Here is a 23,264-nt window from a genome sequence, read left to right as displayed (position 1 = left end):
ACTTTATACAACCAGAGAAGAGAGAAAAGATATAGCCGCAACTAAATCTTTATACGAATAATATAAATACGTTCGCGGGCCGTGTTAAAGCGCGTAATCTTTATTGAATAGTTATTCATTTTAAACTTTGTGCGGTAGCTTTTTCATATATAAACTTTTTTTTACAAAATGCAAAAACTTTGGCAACATTGTAGCTAAATTGACACCGAACGGTGAGGTAGGCTCTTTTTCTGTTTTCAGTCCTTATTTATCGTGAAAATTACGCGATTTTCGTGACAATTTGTTGTATATTACACCATTTTAATGCCTATAATTTACTGAGGTAAGTTTTTTTCCCTAGTTAAAAGTGCAAAAAGTAATTCTAGTGATATTTTGGTTGTCGGCAGATAGATTCCTTTCTATAGGTTAAAGCCCTGGTGTTTCTCTGTTACAATAACTTGGCTAAGTTAGAGGCTGTAAAAGGCATATAGATGTGATACTCTACTTTTTCTAGTATAAATTATTATCTTAGGCTAGAATTTCTTAGCTGATCGAATGAGGGCTTGACAAATCGTGATCAAAGTCGCCATGCGTCGTGGTTCGACAGAATCCTGGAGAACTGTCTTTATTGAAACGGTCCACTCATCTTCACCACGGCCACGACCAATATCTCTCAAAACATTCACGTTTATTTATCAAGATATTGATGCCATTGACCCTTGATTCGCTAATCACGATTAGTTTATCCGTTTCCGAAATTGTTTAGATTTCTATATCAGCGCCCGTTCTTGGTATGAAAAATAATTACAATGCTATACGAAAATAATTTCCTGTACGTTTATAGCATTGCATTTATCTTACAATTGAATTTTTATTGTAAGCTAATTGTTCTACATGCACAGAAAAAACATTGTTGACAATTAATAGTTTAAAAATGCAGAATTCTAATATTTAATAAAATAGATATCTTAGTCTCACACTTTACACTGTTGAGAGGCAGGGTTTCACATTAAAGCCTGTAAACACTATGTTTGTAAAGTTAATAAAGATTATTAATTTATTCTATATAAAAATGATTAACCTCTCGTCTGTGTTGGCATGGATCCTTGCGGGCGGCTTGTCTGTGTAGTCATGGATCCATGCCATCCATGTCTATACTACCTTGCCTTCTTTTATTGGATTTTAAGCTTTATTGGTATTGAAATAGAGTTTAAAGTCTAATATTATAATATAGACAGATAAATAACGAACAATAAACAGTCATTCATTTCGTTCAAAGTACCAAGCCTTGCTTGGTACGTCCATTTGAATTTCACTTCCCGCGCGCAGGTGACGTCATCTCACACAGACAACGGAGATTTATTTTTAATACTTTTAACAGACGAGAGGTTAAGTACAAAGTTTTTTTTGTGGGTGACTTCTCTCTAGCCATTGAGTTCCAAGTACACAGTGGCACTATATAAGAGACACTGTACACATTGTCTTGATTGAGCATGTTTTTATGGTAGAAATGTAGCATGAAATTACCTTACAAACACGCATGAATCTTGTGAATGAGTGTGTATGTGCTTAATTGCAAATTGTAAGGCTTTTTTTTTTAACAATTTTAGTCTGTCCTGAGAATTAAATGGAAAATGCACTAGTATGTTTTAGAAGGCATGTCTTTTGATTGAGTAAATGTATATATAACACTCATTCAGAATGGTTGTTATTGAGGCTAAAACTTAAGCAAATATAGATTTAATAGTAAACACAAACCAAGAGCAGGTCAGACTTTATGTACCAAGAGTTCTTTACCTAAGAAGAAGACATTATTTTTAGTCTGGTTAAATTATATAACAAAGCCTTAAAAGCAAATTCCTTTTGTTTGGGGCTGCATAACAAAGTTTGTTTGTAAACTATAATACAAACAAATGCAGCTTTGCGATGCTTGTAACACAGGTTTCCCTAGTACGGGTGTCAAAGCACTTCATGGGATATCTACATTTATTGTGTTTAGCTTCTCAGTGTTCTACATTTGAGGAGTTCTTTTATTGTAAAAAATTGTGTTCTTGTTCAGTAAAAATATATCATTAACTTAGTTATACTGTCTATCAGCTAGCACAGTGTTTTAAAAATCAGTAAGTTTCTAAAATAACTTCATTTCATTTTGGGCAAGCATTATTTAAAACTATTCCTTTAAATTAGATAGCATTAGGAGTCACTAAAATGAGCAGTTGTGACTGATGGATGAAGTAACCATGAAGTTGCACATAAGTATTTTTGATCAGCTGTTATTGCTAACTTTTACCTTTAATTTTTTAGTAGTTTTTCAGAATTTAAATTTATCCTTGATTGCTCAATGATTTCATTTTTGTTCAGTGAGTCACTGGTTAAATTCCAAACAGAAGACAATCCATAGATTTATTCTAATACATTAAACAACTTCCGCTATAAAAAGCATTAATAATGGAACATTATTGTTAGGCATTTTAGGATAACTATTAAAGGTATTTACTGCAAAATAAATACTACCCTGATTAAGATAAAGTATCTAGTATATTAAGTATTGAGTCATGCCTTTAACATTTAATGATGTTATCAATAAATATTGTCCTTCATTTCTCAGCAATATTGTTGCTGATCAATAATATCCAAACCAACCTAGTCAGTCCCAGTCTGAAAGCCACAATTTTTTTTTATTTTTTTTTATTTTCATTAATAGGTTCACTTACAGCTACTTGCATTATACATTAAAAATAGTACTTAGTCTAAACTTACTAAATGTAGTCGCTATTTACTATTGAACACAATATTCACCACAACATTTATGTTCAAGTTTTATCTATTAAGTTTATGATAAGACTTATGTGCGCCATAGGCAAAAAAAAACCGGTCAAGTGCAAGTTCACATGAAGGGTTCAGTACCATTATACAAGATATACCTAACACCTTTATGTAGAACTCTGCAAGTTAATAACGGTCTGCGCCATCTATATGTGATTTAGTGAATTAAATTTTTCGTTAACACATTTAAAATTTTTTCGTGTTATATAATCACAAATTCACGGTTTTCGGATTTTTTCCTTTACTTGCGCTATAAGACCTACCTACCTGCCCGATTTCATGATTCTAGGTCAACGGGAAGTAGCCTATAGGTTTTCTTGACAGATGGACAGACAGACAGGCAACAAAGTGATCCTATAAGGGTTCCGTTTTTCCTTTCGAGGTACAGAACCCTATAAACAACTTTTCTGTTGGATGACTATTTTAAATAGATGAAAAAGATCTTGACTTACTCTCGAAGTCATGAGTATCTAAGAAGTTTATTTCTAAAACTATGTCCACTGAGCCTTCATCCACCGGTTTCTTGTGGGTCTTGCTAGAGAGATCAAATCGGTTCAGCGGTTGGGAAACGTAGCAAACAGACAGACAGACACAATTTCGCATTTATAATATTAGTATAGATTCCAAATTGTTTCCAATTCCAACCAGGCTCGTCTAAATGTATAAAAAGAATAGTCCTGACCCACTGACTGGCTCATTAACATTCAACCTTGCATATCCATTATCCAGCATACCCTTGTACCAAAAAAGCACAGAGGTTTCTTCTACAATGTAGACAAGGGATAATAAAGAGGTTTTATATTTCCGCCGAGGGAAGCGGCGGGTAGTTGCAAGTTGTATCATTGAGTGATGTTGATGTTGCAGGGCAGCGTATAGCGGAGGGCTGTATCGGCGCAGTGTGAACAACAGCGATGGTAATGGAGGCGTCCCCGTCACCGCAGAGCGTTGGCCGCGAGTTTGTCCGCCAGTACTACACGCTGCTCAACAAGGCGCCGGCCCATCTGCACAGGTATGTATCCACTACCTTGGGGACATCCCCCACCATGACTTTTGCAGCAAACCCCAAGAACATGGGCATTGTGGACTGAACAGACATATGTTCAACCTCAAGCTCCAAGACACGAATATGTGTAGGCTCTGTAAAGAGGATGTGGAAACGCCCCTACACATCATCTGTCAATGTCACTAATACAAGGAACCAAAAGTTTAATTTGCTATAATCCACCAAACCAAAGAAATCTGTATGATGCATCATGCAGCATGCGACATGCACCGCCCGCCCTCCCACTGATAAATATGCAGGAAAACCAACCACACGAACCACCACACAAATCCCAACACCACTCGATACACGTTTCGCCCAGACACCAGAGCGTCCTCAGGAGATGTAGACCTACCTTACAATGCCTAATTGCAAAGATTTTTGCATGTTTATCAGTGGGAGGGCGGGTGGTGCATATTGCATGCTGCATGTTGCATCATACAGATTTCTTTGGTTTGGTGGATTATAGCAAATTAAGCTTTTGGTTACTTGTATGTCACTAATGCATAAACATAGTATACACTAAGGGAAACATAAATTGCACCCGGAGGAGGCGAAAAATATCTCGGTCGAGAAGCTGCTACTGTTCCTGACTGCAATTAATATTGGACGAGAAATGTAAATGGTTGCAATCACTATAGACCTGCAATGGTTAAAGTGATACATGGTCTGAAGTGGTCGTTCATCAAAAACTATTATACATAAAAATAAATAAAAATCTGTTTTAGGATGTACGGCGGCCTTATTGCTAATTAGCGATCTCCACTAAGCAACCTTAAGAATAGGAAACTATGAGAAAGTAATTGAAGTTCCGCGCATTGTTAGAGCGAGATGCATATGTTATTTTCAGGAGCATTTTTTTAATAGATTTTTGAACTTTTTGGTATATTATATTCCATTAATAGTTTTTCCAGATTAGTTTTAAATGGTTTCCATTTTCGTAGATTCTACAACAATTACTCATCGTTCGTGCACGGCGGGCTGGATGCGCCCAACCGCGAGACGCTGCCCGTCATCGGGCAGAAGCAGATACACAACCGCATCCAGCAGCTCAACTTCCGCGACTGCCACGCCAAGATCAGCCAGGTACTACACCCGCTAGCTGCTATTGACTTTCAATCAACTTCAAAGATGCGTTTTATTCCATGGAAATCTTTTAGATAGATTTATAGATAGAACACTTTATTGCACACAAAAACACATGTAAAGGAAAACAACACAGAAAGAAGAAAACAGAGAAAACAGTTGTGTGCAAAGGCGGCCTTATTGTTTATAGCAATCTCTACTAGGCAACCTTTGCTGAAAGGAGAAGCTAGTGTTGGATAGTACCAAATCGCAAAGAATTTCGAAATGACTTATATATACCTATATTTATTATTACTTATATCTTTTGTTGAGAGATGGGGCTGATGATCTGAACTAGTAAATTTTTTGGATGGAGTGATCTAACGTCGCAACGGAATAACGGATCGACGTGATTTTTTGACCCCCAACCCAAAAAGAGGGGTTTTATAAGTTTGACGTGTGTATCTGTGGCATCTTAGCTCCTAAACTAATGAACCGATTTTAATTTAGTTTTTTTGTTTGAAAGGTGGCCTGATCAAGAGTGTTTTTAGCTATAGTCGAAGAAAATTGGTTTAGCCGTTTGAATGTTATCAGCTCTTTTCTAGTTTTCTTATAGAGGATTTTTTTAATTTTGAGTTATTGCATGGGTATAGTTGATACTATCGTTGATAGAGTGATATAAGCTACTTTATATCCTGGAAAATCTAAGGGTTCCCATAAGATTTTTGAAACCTAAATCCACGTGGCTGAAGTCGCCAGCATCAGCTTGTTTTTTTAGTCTATAAATTATCACTGTAATCAAGGTCATGAAAAGAACTGATACCAAACTGAGCATGTAACTTTTGTTCCATAAGTAAACAAACCAGTTTGTGTCACTTACTCTTCTGATAGTATTACATCTATGTTCATTACTCGTTAAGGTGGATGCGCAAGCAACTTTGGGCAATGGAGTGGTGGTGCAGGTGACGGGTGAACTGTCCAATGGCGGTGCGCCGATGCGTCGGTTCACCCAAACCTTCGTGTTGGCCGCGCAGTCTCCCAAGAAGTACTATGTTCACAACGACATCTTTCGCTACCAGGTATATATTACACGTACGAGGGTTCTTTAAGTCGATGACGTCACGATATGACCGAGCGAGATGGATACGAGAAACGTAGTGAGAGAGCGAGGACGCATTTCATTGGGTTGCATTGTTAATCACATGGGTATATATGTATGTATGTATGTTATACAAGGTGGATATGCATGCAACTTTGGGCAATGGAGTGGTGATGCAGGTGAGGGGTGAACTGGCGAATGGCGTGGGTTAACCAAAACCTTTGTGTTGGCCGTGCAGTCACCCAAGAAATGTTATGTTCACAATGACAGCTTCCGCTACCATGCACATACTGCTTGTTGTGCGAAGTGGATGCGCAAGCAACTCAGGACGAAGGGAATGATAGCACCACCACACAGCACATTTGTAATGAATTCTTATTATTCCAGGACATAGTGTTCTCGGACGAGGAGGGCGAGGGCTCGGGGCGGTCGGAGGGTGAGGAGGAGGAGGGCGTTTCGGCTGCAGGCGGCGGATACTTCCCCCCTGCACCAAGCTTCCCCGCGCCCTTCCCTGCGCCGCCCGCACCGCCGCACGCGCCGTTGCTGTCGCCTCCCGCGCCGCCCACCGCGCCCGCGCGCGCCGCCTCGCCGCCCGCGCCGCCGCACCTCAACGGCCACCCGCCGCAGCACGACGACGCCACGCGGCACCTCGTCACCGCGCTGCAGGGTACGTGTATGTCCCGGCCGAATTAACGGCCAACAACGTTGTTCAACGGCGTTTCCCGTTAAACGTAGATGTAGCCTCGACTAACGTACAGCGGCATTAACAATGCCGTTTGCCGTTAGACGATTTTAACCCCAATTCAATTGGCATTACACGTTGGCCGCTCGGTTTAACGCGTTGATTATCGCTATAATTATGACGTTGTTTGGCCTACCTTACTGGGACGTTAACCTTAATGTTGCCCCGACATAACAAATTATTTGTTTTCAGTGAGCACAATGTCGAGCGGCGCGGCTGGCGCCAACACCAGCGTGAGCTCGGCGGAGCTGGAGGAGGTGGCGCCCGAGCCCGAGCCGGAGCCCGAGCCCGAGCGCGAGCCTTCGCCGCCGCCGCAGCCGAGTGAGCAACACTTCAATTTTTTACATTTCTTAAGTTTTGCTATGGATTTCTTAGTTTACCTACCCATAAAACCTTATTTTCAAAGCAATTCAAGATTACTATTTTCAATTTTATCAGCATTGATTTTCAAAGTGTCAATGGGAAAAAATGTGGAAAAAAGTTTACAAATCCCCAATGATGAGGATTAGTAGTAAAATATGTTAATGTATATGTATTAGCAATTTACAAAAGTGAACCATATGTTTATTTCAGCCACGCCCGTAGCGCCGGAGCCCAAGACGTACGCGAACCTGCTCAAGTCGGGCTCGTCGAGCGGTGCGGGCGCGCCGCGCGGCTCGCCGCCCGCGCAGCCTGCGCCGCCCGCGCCCGCGCCCGCACCCGCCGCGCACGAGCCGCGCGAGCCGCGCCCGCGCCCGCCGCGCAACCCGCAGCCGCAGCAACAAGGTACGACCATCACTCCAGCTATCCAAGCTCGCTCTAGAAGCCGAGTAGACCGCCCAGGTTGCCGAGGGCTACATGAAGTGAGGTTGGGATCCCAAATGGTGCTCTTGTTGTTCTGCCACGCCCGTGCGCTCTAGAACACGTGCGGTGTTTCATTGACCTCCATGCAGGCCCTGCAAAAAGGACTGTCGGTGACACACTTGTCGGTGACACACTTGTCGGTACACTTTTTTAGTAAGCTATGTTATGAGTTGCACCACCTTCCTAAGTTTACCTCTGTCCAGGCAGAGTAGTTAGTTAGTTGGCCTATGTTGGGGAAATTATCTTTGGCTTGCCTGCAGTCAGTTGCCGCTAGGCGCTGTGCAATGTATGCTGCAGAGGTATTCCATGTCGTCTTGTTTTTGCATTGGCATAGATCCGCGAGAGTTCTGCTTTTTTAAAGTCTCAATGGACCTCTTATTTATTTAAAGACAATAAAAAGAGAACATTTTAAACCACATTTACAAAATAATGAGACTGTTGTTTGTTATATGCAGCTCAAATAGACTGCTAGGGCTGACAAAAATCATCGACCCTTTAGAATTGGTTGATTTTAAGCCTTCCAAGTGTTGCTTGGTCGACCAGGTGTCCTTCGGCTTCGACCCACAGGTTGCCTGTGAAACACTTTTATTTACGAGTATAACCGGTGTCGACAGTGAGCAACCCCAGCGAGAGCGGGCGGCGGTACTCGGACGCGCAGCAGCTGTTCCTGGGCAACCTGCCGCACTCGGCCACCGAGGACGAGCTGCGCGCCCTGTTCGCGCGCTTCGGGACCGTGGCCGAGCTGCGCGTGCACAGCAAGCCGGCCGCGCCCGGCGCGCCGCGACACCCCAACTACGGCTTCATCACCTACGAGAGCGCGCAGGCGGCCGCCGACTGTCTCAACGCGGCCGTAAGTAGCGTTCAGTGCCTGACAAACTACTTGAGCATTAATGCGAATGGCGGGTGCACTCAATTGGTTGATACGTCGACTTTCGTTTCCCGGATTCGCCAATTTTCTCCCACTACACTGTTTCAGGTCCAAGTTGTTTGCCGGGTTACTGTAGCACCCTGTTCGCGTGCTTCTTATATTGATTTTTAGGGTCCCATGCCTCAAAAGGAAAAACGGAACGGTTGTTATTGGACCGATTACTTTCAGAAGCGATTCGGCGGTCCCCTGTGATTGTGTCAAAACTACTTGCACTGGAAAATGCGTAGAAACTTCAAGTTTGTCGGGTGCCCCCCAATGTCTGAAGTTTTCAGTGTTTTTGGATTCCGTACCTCAAAAGGAAAAACGGAACCCTTATAGGATCAGTTTGTTTCCTAATTGGGTGTGTTTGTGTCGGCAGCCCCTGTACTTCCCCGCGGAGGCCGGCGAGGGCGCGGGCGTCAAGCTGAACGTGGAGGAGAAGAAGACGCGAGGCCGCGAGCCGCCGCGCCGCCGCCCGCTGTCGTCGCACCGCGCCGCCTTCCAGCCGCGCCAGCCCTACCGCCGCTAGCGCCCGACTCTGCCAGGTAATATGATATCCATTATTAAATCAAATGAAATGAAATGAAATGATGAAATGAAATGATTTTGCGAAATGTGAGTAACAATGATGGTAGGTATACTGACAGGTCCTTGGTTCTTCACATTTTGCCATTTGTGTATGGCGTGCAATATATATATATATATATATATATATATATATATATATATATATATATATATATATATATATATATATATATATATATATATATATATTAATTCAAAGACATATCCTTTAAAATATTCTAAATGCTGTTATGCATGATGCTAACTCCGAATATGATAACGTCCAATTTTAAAATTGCCGACGTATTTATATAAGAACTAGCTGATACCCGCGACTTCGTTCGCGTGGATGTAGGTTTTTAAAATTCCCGTGGGAACTCTTTAATTTTCCGGGATAAAAAGTAGCCTATGTGCTAATCCAGGGTATAATCTATCTCCATTCTAAATTTCAGCCCAATCCGTCCAGTAGTTTTTGCGTGAAGGAGTAACAAACATACACACACACACACACACACATACAAACTTTCTCCTTTATAATATTAGTGTGATTCCATGCCTCCTGAATGAAAAAAAATTTACTTCTTGACCAACTTCTGCTGTCCCAATTTCTTTCGATTCAATGAAATCATCTTTACAGGAAACTGAGTTGATCGGCATTAAAAAAATTAGTCAGTTTCATTGATTTTTATGGACAACTCACGCTTGACCAAAAAATTGACTATGCCAAATTTTGTATTAAAAAAAAAGGGTATAAGTTTCCTCAGACAGTTTCCCTGTATCTCCTATGGTTTTGGATTTCCCCTGTCCCAGTTAAAAAAAGTATATCTCGCCATGTGAAGTTTGGCCAGTTCGCTCTCAGAAACAACACGCAGTGTACTTAACTAAATATAATACACTGAACAAACCTATTTAAACAATATATTATGTACAAATTACATGAACTCTATAGTCAATCTGTGCTCCTGGTGCTCCAGAGTTGCTGGTGGCGCTGCCGCCGGGCACCCTCGCGCTGCCGTGGCGCCGCGCGCCGCGCCCCGTGCACCGCGGCGCCCGACCCCCACACTAAACTACTGTGAACCGACACACACCGATCGCGGGACCCCGCCCGTGTAAGGGCCATGCTACAGTGCCCGGCAAACAACTTGAGCATTGGTTGGCGAATGGTGGGTGCACGCGATTGGTTGATCAATCGGCGCGAGAGCACGCGATTGGTTGAAACGTCGACTTTCGCTTTCCCTAATTCGCCAACTTTCTCCCACTACACTGCTTCAGGTGCAAGTTGTTTGCCGGGGACTTATACACGGGCGATTCACCTGACGCGGAAATCCGCTTGCAAACTGCCAGACACAGTTTAACATACAAGTTATACGGTACATACTACATCTGATTGTGCCTCAGTGGCTCATTGGGCTAGTAAGTTGACTTTGCAGACATTGTAGATATAATGCATAAATTTGGAGAACGCACTCTCCATATTTGCTCTGTCTTCTTCTTCTTTGTTAGCCCTTATTAATCCATTGTTGGACATAGGCCTCACGTGTATGCTATTCTTCTCGGCGTTGGTTGAGCCTCCTCCAAGTTTTTCTCGCAAGCTAGGTGACGTCGGACCAACGGGATGGTTGCTCTGTGTCAACTGTTATCAAAAGTACAGTTAAGTCGGACTTCGTCTGTGTTGGTGTTAGCTGTCGGCCGTGCTCTGCCTTTTTGGAGTGTTTTTTTTCGTTAAAACTGACTGGAAAGCGCTCTAAGGGGGTGCCGTGCGTGTGTCAGCGAGCGCCGGCACAGACGGGGTCCATACTTGTATAGTTTAACTAACTTGTTACAAATATGTAACTACAAACTTGACATTGGCTAATCTTTGTAAAGCCAGACGAGAGAAAAAAAAAGTACAGTTAAGTCTTAGATTAAGGACTATAATCGTACAGTTATTAACACAGAGCAAATATGACGAGTGTGTTCTCAAAATGTATGCAATACTCTATTTTGAGAATGAACAAAATAGTGGTAAACCGCAATCTGAGGATTCGATGGTCTGCGTACTGTGACGGTTTTCGCAAGCGGATTCCCGCGGCGGTAGATCCGCCCGTGTAGCATAGCCCTAACTCTATTCAAATGGTGACAGGCCCATTTTTGACATCTGCTATCTTCACTCACAAATATAATTATGTTTGTAAAAAGGTTGTGTTGGGGATTTCAAACTGTGCCTGTTAGCATTTGAACACGGTGATATAAACACAGAATTAATTTATTTATATTGGTTGGAAATACAAGACAAGTCAACGCCAACCGGCAGATGTATTTACTGTTTAGTATTCATTATATTTTTGTCACTAATCAATTCTGTTGCGGTTTGTCTCCATACAATACTAAACTATTTGGTCGAAATACACTGGTACGCTCTCAACTTGTATAGCTTTTGTTGCGTCGATGTACCTGCGCAGAAATCTAATTTTTGGATGGCGTGAAAATAACTGCGAATCATAGCGCGCGTCTGTCCGCTATTGGTTGTCGCCAATGCGCCATGTTTTGTACGTGCGAATTATGAGCGAGATAGCACGTGTCTGTTGTACTTGTGTTTCAAATCTTAACGTCAAGCAATAAGGTCTAAATGTCATTGGTATACATTCGGTTTTATTCTGTGTAAATAAATTTTGCCGGTGCGATTTATAAAAGTAGACAGTACGTCACCTATGCGTCATGTAAGATGCTAAAGCAATGCATGCAATAGCGCATGCGTGTACGCATAGTGTTAATTTATATTAAAGTTGCGTGTGTTGCGTGTGCGGATGGATGGAGAGGATGTAAGAGAGTGCGGGAGTTATTGCGTGCGTGGTGCATGCGCTATTGCCAGCAAATGAGGTATGCGCACAGGCATGTCTGGGTAGTTAAAATCTTAACGCAAGTTAAAAGCGCACCAGTGTAGTCAGATTTACAGTCGAAATTAATATTCAATCCATCTGGAATCATAGCGTTTAATTAATGTAATTTCCATTATAAATATAGATGCTCCCGGCTGTACTCAGGTGGTTAGTCTACGTAAGACCGACTAGTTTCGAACCCATCTGGGGTCCTTTGTGGCAGGGACTCAGCTCGCAACGCGTCGCGCTTGAGACTCCGTGCCCCTCGCGCCTACTAACTAGTCGGGCTTACGTCGACTAACCACATACAACCGGGAGCATCTTTAATTATTATCTGTCGATAAGTTAAATACATACTTAGCAACATTATTACTTGTCAAAAAGACATCCAATTTTTGACAAATAACAACGTTGCTAAGTAACTTATCCACAGATTACGGCCTGCTTACGGAAAAAATGAATGCTCAATCTATCTTTAACTTGTCGATAAGTTAGTTAGCAACGCTGTTATTTGTCGAAAAGACTTGACGAATAACAACATTGCTAAGTAACTTATCGATAGATTACAGATAGATTGATTATTAATTTTGTCTGTTATTCGCTAACAGTCTAAAACTGAATGAGAGTCACCGAGCTCCTTTGAGGTTTATTTTTTAATCCATTGAAGGTTTTTTTTACGTATAATGATTTTAATGTCACTCTAAAGCAGCAATGTAGAACCGACTAATGTCAAATGAGCTCGGCGGCTATCATTCAGTGTTAGACACGTTAGCGAATCACTCCATTGATGGGATTGTTTCAGCCGTTATTTCGCAAGTAATAAATTCTGTATAGAGATGACAGATCGCAAATGAATTGCCACATGAAAATCATTGAATGTCACTACCGAACCCCTAGCACCAATTTTGTAATTATTGCATTGAAATTGCTGTTATTGTATGTATGAATTTATGGTACTCTTGCTAAAACTGTATGATAGCCAATAATAATAAGGCCGGCCGCATACTATCGAATATTGTCGGTCAATAAACTATCTGTCACAATCATAATCATTTATTTTACAAGTTTTACACGCAACATTTACTACATAGGTCTTCAAAGTTGACAATAATATCCATATGTGCTGCCAACCATAGCGTTAATAAAAAAAATTATAGAAAGATGGAAACAATTAATTTCATTATTTTTTTTTTAACTCATTTGCACTCTACGAACATCATAAACGGACGACTAATCTGGAATAAATCTGACAGTCTGCGGGGAACACACACACATGACACAATACATAATATATGAGCAGAGTGCTTTTCGGCGCGCGTTATAATTTTTTTAGACTGACAATTTGTAATATTATGCGGCCAGCCTAATGGAAGCGTTGAAAGAATTGTAGTGATTAACTTATAGCTGACAAATGGCATTTTTACTTTCATTTGTATTCGTAAAAATATGATTCGTAGTGGTGGCCATAATACAAAATGTACGTAAGTACTTATTGTTTGTTCATTCATTTGATTCGTATTTATATGGAACCGTCAAAATACGAATCAAATGAGTGCGCAAGCGTAAGTATATTTATTACGGCCATTTTGAATCGTAATTTTGCGAATACGAATGAGTGCACAAATGCCCAAAGAGTGGTACTGAGGCACGTCAGGCTTAAATTTTAGCGTCCTTTTATGGTTCATTTTTGTACTGATTTTTTATACCAATACATACTAACAACTTTTAAGTGTGTCATGTGATGAAGCCATTTTATTTTCTTGTACTAAACTCGCAAGGTCCTGCCAACTATCGGTCCCGCATTCGGTGTGCCGGAGTCCTTAGGTGTATAACTTTGCGTCTACTAAAATTCCAGTAAGTTTAGTATGAGATTTGTACATCTCGCCAACGTTGATAGAATTCGATCGTCGTAACCAGTGACCTCTACTAATGCAAGGACGCTGGACGTGCGATTGCTATCCTGTTGTTGAAGCAACTTGATTTTCGCCAGTTTAGCGCCGATAGCAATGAGCTTCTTGTGAGCGTACTCGGGAACTAAATGTTAGTGATGAGAACCATATAAAATAATATAAATATACTCTGAATAAACCTTATACTTCTACTACTACACTTCTACTTCTACTCTTACACGTCATTGGCGAAGTGAATTGCGCCCATCTGGTGAAGCTGTGCTCCATTAAACAAAATTGAATTGAGACATCTGTCAACATAATGTCTATTTAAGTCCCAGTACCCTCAGTAAAGCACTTCGAATAGGTACAAAATATAATTGTTATTATTAAATGTGTTGTTATGGCACACCTTTTCTAGCGTACTTTTATTTCTCCATTTCAGTGGTCGAAACAATAATGTCATAGTAAAATTGCACTATTGTCGTTCTACTCCTAGCACAAGCCTGACGCTTAGTTGGAGAGGAAAGGGGAATATTAGTCATTTAACATGGCTAATATTCTTTATTAAAAAAAAAACAAAAAAAAAAGTCATGCATTTAACACCACCAATTTTAGTTCGCAATATTTCCATTGGGGCGTTGGCTGTAGATATATTATGACAAAGAGAAATTGAGCTGTAAAACACGGCATTAAAGGTCTATTTCGCTTTGACGTTAAAGTTAATCGATGCTCGATTTCTATCAACGCTGGTGGAATGCAAAATCTCATACTAATCCTATAGACGTACGTGCTCGCGAATGTACTGATTTAACTGTATATACTGCGTGTCAATAAAAAAACAAATCGAAACGAAGAAATGCTAATCGTTCCGTCTCGCTCACACACAGGCATAATGTGTAAGTGAGAGCGAATAATAAGCGTCAATTTTTGAGATTGATTTCCTTACTAGCCCGTGTTAAACATAAAGGTCTCCGCCTATTAAACAAGTAGTTCCATGAAATCTTTTTGGGGACTGAAGTAATCTTTTTTCTATCAAGTATTATTAAGTCAATAGTTTTTGTTGACCGTTGACGCCAAGACTGCTCAATAATGAGTGAACTGTGAAATACACATCCCAACAACAAAATTCTATACATGTAATCAGATTGGCACATTCAACACATTCCTTTGTGATTCGCGCATTGTATAGTATTCCCCTCTATTGAATTTAAGCTAATTTCTGTTACAGCTACCAAATAACATGCCAAATTGTTACCGTTAATGCATACAATAAATAAATTTGAAATGCCTTACTTGTGTTCAAGAACCATTACACGTTAAATGCGGGCCGTTTACGTACCGGTTCTAAGTTTGACTCTGAGGCTGAAATCAGAGCGTACAGACTTACGTTTTAGTTAAAACGAGACAGATTTATGCCAGTGATATAACGCTGTCTCGTTTTAACAGTGTCTTAAGTCTGAGCAAAGTCAAAGTACGCTCTATAGATGTCAGCCTAAGAGGTACAGAAAATATAGTTGTGTAGTAGACGGAGACCTTTGCAGTTTTTTTTTTTTAATTTACACAAAAACTAAACCATGTTAAGTCAGTACGCTCGTGGACTCCCAACTTAACTAACACGCTTCGCATATCGCTTCTTTTTTGTTAAGTAGTTAGATAGTATAAATTAATTTTGGTAAGGGGGTTCAAACCCCCTACCGTTCTGGAAAAGTCTAACTAGATTTAGTTTTCGCTCAAAATTGTTGTTTTGCGAATATAGCCAAACATTTTTTTCGTTTCATTTAGAGCCTGTTTCATAACTACCAGTTAAACTTTATCTAACGAATAAATTCGACATTCTGACAGATTTCTAATACAAAAACTGTCACAACGTCAAATTTATTTGATAGATATTTATCTGAAGGTTGTGAAACAGGCCTTTACTCCTCATAATTTTTTTAGCCGTCTATAAGGAACCCTTATTATTTATGACGTTGGCCCAATGGTTTTCGCAAATGCTGGCCAACGTGTAAACTCTACGAATTGCGCGAAAATCCTTTGGTGTGTGTATAGAAGCCGACCAACGTTGGTATTTAGAAGCAATGGTTTGGTTATATTGCGCAGAACTGAATTAGAATTCAAAATCGAAATTCTCTTTCTCACTTCCTTTGGAACATGATACTTTTTGTAAGACATGTTATATTTAGATGTCATTTTTCTATCTTTCCCACCAAAATTCGTTCAGGAAATGATATTAAGGAATTGTACTAAACTTCGTTGATTTTGTTTTTTGACGTTGTATTATTGACGTTTGTATGCCTAAAAGTTCGTATTTTTTCACGGCAAAGTGTATATGTAATTTCAAAGTAATTTCAAGTGTTGACATCATTCTTGACAGTTTGGCGTACGCCACTGTAAGTTATTCAGAATTTATATCAATAATCCAATTGCTAATCCTAATTATAATCAGTTTGTTGCGATAGGGACGTCACTACCGTCGGGTACCTTTATTCAATCTATCTGTAATCTGTCGAAAAGTTACCTAGTGACTTTATTTGTCAAAAACACCATAATTTTTTTGACAAATAACAATGTTGCTGAGTATCATATCGACAAATTACTTATAGATTGTATATTGGAAGGCCATGGTAAATTAATCTAATTTAATTTCATAGATTGAATGGTTGGATTATAAATAATATAATTATTAACTAAAAACGTACCTCTGACATCTAAAGCTAACACGTATAAAGCATCTACAGATGTGCCAATCATGCTGGTTGGCGATTTGCGCGTGATTAGTTAATTTTTTATTAGATCTATATTTGAGTGTTTACGATCTCTAGAATAAACTAAACTGACAGAATCCAAAAATAGTGCTACGGTTTTGAGCAGGGAAAACGTGAAAGGGATAGCATTATTTTTAGACCTGTCAATTTATTCAACACGTTGCATCTTGATTGCCATGAGCGTCACCGGTTGAACTCAGTGACTGGACTTTTAGACCGAGATTTATAGAGCGCACTTTGACATTGCGCAGACTTAAGACACTGTTAAAACGAGACAGCGTTATACCGCTGCCATAAATCTGTCTCGTTTTAACTGAAACTTAAGTCTAAGCAAAGTCAAAGTGTGCTCTATATATTTTGACCGTAATGATTTTTTTAACTTTATCTTTATCGCCTACGATATGTAATATCAGTATAACGAAATGATATTATTTTAATGAAATATTTGCCCATAATATTTACAATGAATACTTCCGGTAATGCTCAGGATGTAATTTTAACACTACACTTCATGACGTGAAAATCAGCGATGCGCTGTAATGGCTGGGAGAATGTCAACGCAATATGAACTGGCACTCGACCTATGAAGAAATTGTGTCATATATTATTCTCTATCCAAGGAGAGAAGTTATTATAGGGCCCTCTCTGTTACAAATATCCCATACAAATGACAAAGAAAAAAAAACTCAATGGGTGCTAACCAGTTTGATTGGCCAACCGAACAAACAAACATTTTGTTTTCTGTACTACTCTGTTGGAGAAACTACTCGTAAGTTCTGTTTGTAATAGGTTGGTGACTGAAAATGGTTAACGCCCACTGCGTTTTTTGTCTTTGTCATGTGTATGGGATTACGTAACAGAGAGAGCCCTATACTAACTTCTCTCTGTGGATGGAGTATAACATATGACGAATCACGTGTAAATCGACGACCGACTAGTTGCCACGTCTAATATGTTCCAAATAATGGTCACTACACACCATGATATTGTATGTTTGTAATTAATAAAAAATAGGTTATTATTATTAAGCAGTTAAATTTTAATTCTTTTTTGTTAATAATATAACGACTATCCTGTACACTTGTAACTTGCGTGTGAATAAAATATTATTTATACAATATTATACCTAATATGAATTTGTCTGACTACATTTTGTGGTGTAGTATTTTTTCTTAACGAAAGTTATACGTGCGTATATTTTTAATTTTATACATATTGTACAGGAGATATATAATTTAATGATGCTGCTTGGGTACTTTCTGATCTTAAAAAAACTGTTCTTAGACTACATGTAAGTTGAAATCGTGATTCTGTATACAGGGTGTAACCAGAACGCTAGCAAAAACGAAGACAAGTAAAAATACTGATGGTTACTGATAAGATACCTTTAAAAAACTACGAAAACTTTATGTACTTTTTAAAAGTCCACATTATATTGCAAATAAAACATCTGACTGATGGCCAGAGGTCAACGGACGTTCTGTAAATAGGCCACTCGAAGTCAATGCCGCGTCGTAGGTGGGGCATTGACCCGAGTTTTGCAATGCTGGTTTGAAAAATACTAAATCACTAAAACTACAAGATAAGGCAAATGGTTATTAGCATTGGATTGATTGTGGAAAGTAGTATAATAACAATACTAAGTTTTTCCTAGTGTTCTAGTTACATCCTGTATACGTATGGATAGATCACTCCAAATACCTATCGACTCAATGGTGTCCGACCTCTCCCTCTCGTCGCTGTTCGCTCGGCAGTTGAAGTGGGATAGCAATAAGTAGGTATTTGATTCAAAGTTTAGAGATTGTGTACAACAGAATTAGCCACAATATGCTAAATTCGTATACTGTTTTATTGGTAAAAAGTCTTAAATAAAAAGTTTTATTTGCGCGTTTATCAACGGTAATGTTTTAATTTTGGAAAAATTGTAGGTCGATCGGCATTGTTAAATTACATAGATTGTACATACTATACGTACAAACTATAATTATTGAATGGACATGTTTAAAACTCAAATCTAAAATCCTTAATTCTAGGTCAAAATTGATACATTGAGTCCTGAGCAATGCATTTGCAACGTTGGTTGTTTATGTACCGATTTAAAATTCTGGGTGCACGTTAGGCTGCCAACACATTGCTGTGATGTGGTGTGTCGCAAGACAAAATGTTGTGGCAATCCCGTCTGAGCGCCATGACATACTATAGACCGCTTGAATGAGACGGCTCATGGGGTAGGGGTACGGGTTGCAAGGGTGACAGCGACGTTGAATTCCTTGTTGTACGTCAGCTGTGACCTTTCTCTGCTACCCGCACCCTACATCACGAGCCATCTCAATGATACTGTATGCCTGTAGTTGTATCTTCAAATGAAGCTGCGTACAGACTGGACTAACGAAACCCAAGAAATGATATTCGGCGTTGACTGTAGTTTGCTTTCGCAAGTTCTTTGGCCTTTGATGATACGTCCAAACAGATTTGCTGGTTCGAACAAACGAATGTTGAGATTTAAATCCAGACTTCAGTAGCCCCAAAGACAAGATTTTTCTTTATATAAATCAATTAACATAACCATAGACATGGATAATGTTAAATATACTGTGCGATTAGACCTCTATATGTTATACCTTCGCATTCGTTGGTCCACACATATTCAGTCGAATAGTTCAATTTCTTTAATGTTACTGCCTGCTGTGTTTTGCCAACCAACGATTGTTATCGGTCGCTAAACCATTCAGATAGGATCAACGAAGGTTATCGAACCCCATTCGGTTGCCTTTGTTGACCCAGTATGTACGCAGCTTTAAATCTATGACTTCGGTGTATCGACGTAACGACACCCCACAACACAGTAATGTGTTTGCACCTTAAAAATTGGTCAACACGTGCAAAGTTCATGAAACAATGAATCAAGCACTACACCCCTAATTTTTATCAACACCGAAATTTGAGCTTTGAAAGTTTATAAAGGTTAGGCGTGTAGGTATGAAATATTTAGGAAAGTAAATTATTATGAATTGAGTAATAATTTACTTTGTACTTTGAAATAGCTTGTATGGTAATTCCGGTTAAACAATTTACAGCCCTTCTGGTAAGGCAATACAGTTTAAAACGGTTTGCATCGTCTCATCGAAATTGTACCGTCTGAAATTGAGATTGTTGTCAACAAATGGTCTGTGGAAACTGTTGGTTTTTAAACAATTTTTTTAAATGCATATAGAAGTAGTCTGCTCTGTGCGAGCGAGAGGAATTAATACATTTTTTTATACATATCAAAGATTGTGGAACCGGCTGGGATTGAACCTGCAACCCTGTAACTAGGTAGCCTATGAATCGCCCATTTTTCTTTGATTTCACGTCACCCATAGCCTAATATATGACATATCGTCGATTCACGATCAAAACGAGAGCTACCTCACTCTAGTTCACTCTGACCGTGTCTAAGCCGACTAAAGGCATTCCAAGGCCGCGATAACCAGATTCAAACAGTCTACAGATTTAATCCCTGCCGGTTTCGCATTTTTTGATACATATTAAAAATTTATTTCGGATTTTCCTTGAAATATAGGTTACTCCTACCATTATAGGATCAATGGAAAGAGGTCACGACCCTCAGTAATGAGGAATAACGACTATAGAGAGATATGTAGAACTCGTACAATTATAAGATAGGAATACAATACTTTAAAAGTATGCGACAGAGATAACCGTAATAATTATTATTCGTGTTCATTACTTTTTTCCTTCGATTCGCAGATCATAGACCCATAATATCAACATTTTCCACAGGGTTTGTTGCAGCAATGTCGTGATGTGATCTCTATACTGTAGATGTACGGAAATAATCCAGTGGTATGAATTAAACGATCAGATGTGCATAATATTTTTTTATTCTTGCAAATAACTATTTGAACTCAAACTTAGAAACCCATAGCAACTCAGATATCGGAACACAGAAACAACGATCCTCAGAAGTCTGCGATCGTGGAGCATTTTCTACAACCAGGCACAAAACATTGGATTGAACTCCACAATCCTCGAGTTCTTTCCACTGAGTGCCACCAGAGTGAACAAGAGCGACGGAACTCTCGATTGCGGTAGAATAACAGCTACAATGTCACGTCTAATTGGTTGATGCTCGCTAACTATCTATTGGCTACAATGCATTGTTGCAACAAGAACACCTACTTTAAGTTCCAATCACAACGGGACTGCAGTACCTAATGCAGTCCCAAAGTACAAAAACCGGCCAAGTGCGAGTCAGACTCGCGCACCGAGGGTCCCGTACTCGGGTATTTTTCCAACATTTTGCACGATAAATCAAAAACTATTATACTTAAAAATAAATAAAAATCTGTTTTAGAACGTACAAGTAACCACAAATTCACGGTTTTCAGATTTATTCCTTTACTCGTGCTATAAGACCTACCTACCTGCCAAATTTCATGATTCTAGGTCAACTGGAAGTACCCTATCGGTTTTCTTGACAGACACGACGGACGTATGGACAGACAGACAGACAACAAAGTGATCCTATAAGGGTTCCGTTTTTCCTTTTGAGGTACGGAACTCTAAAAAGCAGTGAAATGGCAGTGGGCAGGCCATGTCTATTACAGAATCGACGGCCGATGGGGCAGACGTGTTCTGGAGACCGCCTACGGATGAACGACCAACGACCTCCAGCCCGCTGTACCGATGACCTGAAGAAGGTGGCAGAAAGTTGGAAGACCGTGTTTAGTGACAAGCCTTTGAAAAGGCATGTCCAGCAGTAGACTCGTACAGGCTGATGGGATGGATTGCCGATTGTCACAGTAGTACCTAGTAGCAAAATCACTCCTCGCATAGTCCTCTATCTGTCTGCCTCGTAAAAATTAGTTGATCAGTTAAAAAAAACTGAGATGTTTCTCTTTTCATTTCACTTTTCGTTCACTTTCCCTTTTTGTTCGTTCCCATAAGCGTCCCAAAATTATCAAAATAGATTTTTGGTTTTTGATAGCCATTCAGATTTTTTATTCATATGCGTAGGGTGGGTAAAGATCGCACAACGTAGCTCGTGCACTCAAACCTTGGGTAAAAACTTGTACTATTATAGCTAAGTATATTGTTTCGCTTCAGCCCACGGACCTGCGCTACGTCCCGGCTTTTTAATTGATTTATCGTTCATACTGATTGAAATATAATTTTATGCGCTTGTGTACTAGTTTCTACAACTGCCTTTAAATTGAGGGCTGAGGCACTCCAATTTGAAGGCATATACCTACCTAGTGTGAATCAGTGTAGGTAACTATGTAAGAACTTCTAAGAGAAGTTTCTCAGAAATGTGTATGTGTAAAGTTGGTTGTATGGTTCTCATTTAAATAGTTACTATTTAACCTTCGAAATAAATATCTGTCTATGGTTTGCTAGATTCCTGTACATCTAAGTAAGTTTAAAACTAACATTACATTTTTACAGAAATCTGGCAAACCACCTACAGACATTAGTTTTTAAAATGTATCTATCTACACATTGACTTTAATTGGTAAATATTCAAATGTGAGTCAAAGTACGTTTGTAAGGAGCGTGCTACGAAAAAACTCCTCTTAAAACAAATGTTAAGTACATTTTAGAGCGACTATACACGGGCAGGCTGAAGCAGTGATGACTCACGACTGACCGATAAAAGCTGCAACTGCAAGTGCGAAACGAGCTACAAAGTTACAATATTACTTTCAACGGTGACTAGATCAACGACTGCTGGAGTTACAGTGCGACAAGGATCTTTTAGTACTAGAATAGAATACAACCACTACTTTTTATCAAATCCATACTAACTAATATCGTCTTATCCTGTAGGTTCGAACATACGGGTTACCTGGGAGAGATCACTTTAGTGATAAGGTCGCCCTTTGTATTTCTATAAGTGTTTCATTTATTATTGTCTTTGTATTTTTGTGCAATAAAGTGGTTTAAATAAAATAAAAATAAATAATATTATAAATGCGAAAGTGTCTGTCTGTCTTCTAGCTTTTCACGGCCCAACAGTTTAACCGATTTTTTATGTTTGGTACAGAGTTAGCTTCCCGGGGAAGGACATAGGCTACTTCTTATCCCAAAAATTCAAAGAGTTCCTACGGGATTTAAAAAAAACTAAATGCATGCGGACGTAGTCGCGGGCATCATCTAGTTTCATATAAATCGGTTTAACTGTTGGGCCGTGCAAATCTAACAGACAGACGGACACACTTTCGCATTTATAATGTCAGTATGGATAGCAGACTAGCAGCGCTGACACAGAGCTTTTATTGTTTGTCGCTTAAGGCTATGTGCAGATGAAAAAAATCTAACGCGCGTTTATCGCGTGTCTAGATAGGCTCCAAGTATTTTGCTCTGGGACCGCCCGGTGTGCCAGATCTTTATTCCACGCAGGTATTCGTACAAATAGTGAAACCAACTCTCTTCGACGGTGATATTCCCACAAAATTTCAAGATAAGGTTATTCAAGGGTCGGATCAACAAATTCTTGAAAAGCCGGCAACACATTGGCAGTTCCTCTGGTGCTGCAAAGGTTCATGGTGAACCGCGTGCCCGTTGCTCGCTTTTTTTACTGTTAATACATAGTCGTTCAAATGTAAAGAATTATAGCGCGCGGCAAAGTGCTTTTCAAAGACAAAACTTCAAACTTCCATGCTCAACCGAAACAGAT

The 23,264-nt window shown here is 39.6% G+C and overlaps 1 protein-coding gene across 1 annotated transcript; it reads left to right on the top strand.

Moving 5' to 3' along the window:
• The first annotated feature begins 205 nt into the window (after positions 1–205).
• On the top strand, positions 206–10,175 carry LOC123869242 (ras GTPase-activating protein-binding protein 2). Its single transcript, XM_045912081.1, has 10 exons — positions 206–322; positions 3,670–3,814; positions 4,792–4,933; positions 5,833–5,991; positions 6,399–6,678; positions 6,946–7,074; positions 7,327–7,518; positions 8,211–8,446; positions 8,883–9,048; positions 10,045–10,175. Exons 2-9 carry the CDS (start codon positions 3,717–3,719, stop codon positions 9,030–9,032), a joined length of 1,386 nt encoding a protein of 461 aa, XP_045768037.1. The 5' UTR covers positions 206–322; positions 3,670–3,716; the 3' UTR covers positions 9,033–9,048; positions 10,045–10,175.
• Positions 10,176–23,264: the final 13,089 nt, after the last annotated feature.

Source organism: Maniola jurtina, chromosome 10 (genome assembly GCF_905333055.1).
Source record: "Maniola jurtina chromosome 10, ilManJurt1.1, whole genome shotgun sequence".
NCBI classification, from domain to species: Eukaryota; Metazoa; Arthropoda; class Insecta; order Lepidoptera; family Nymphalidae; genus Maniola; species Maniola jurtina.
This window is presented reverse-complemented; position numbering and strand designations above follow the sequence as displayed.

Coding starts and splice junctions, on each gene's coding strand:
- LOC123869242 (XM_045912081.1), top strand. CDS start 3,717: ATGGTAATGGAGGCGTCCCCGTCACCGCAGAGCGTTGGCCGCGAGTTT. Junction 4,934..5,832: donor GCCACGCCAAGATCAGCCAG/GTACTACACCCG, acceptor TTACTCGTTAAG/GTGGATGCGCAAGCAACTTT. Junction 6,679..6,945: donor CCTCGTCACCGCGCTGCAGG/GTACGTGTATGT, acceptor ATTTGTTTTCAG/TGAGCACAATGTCGAGCGGC.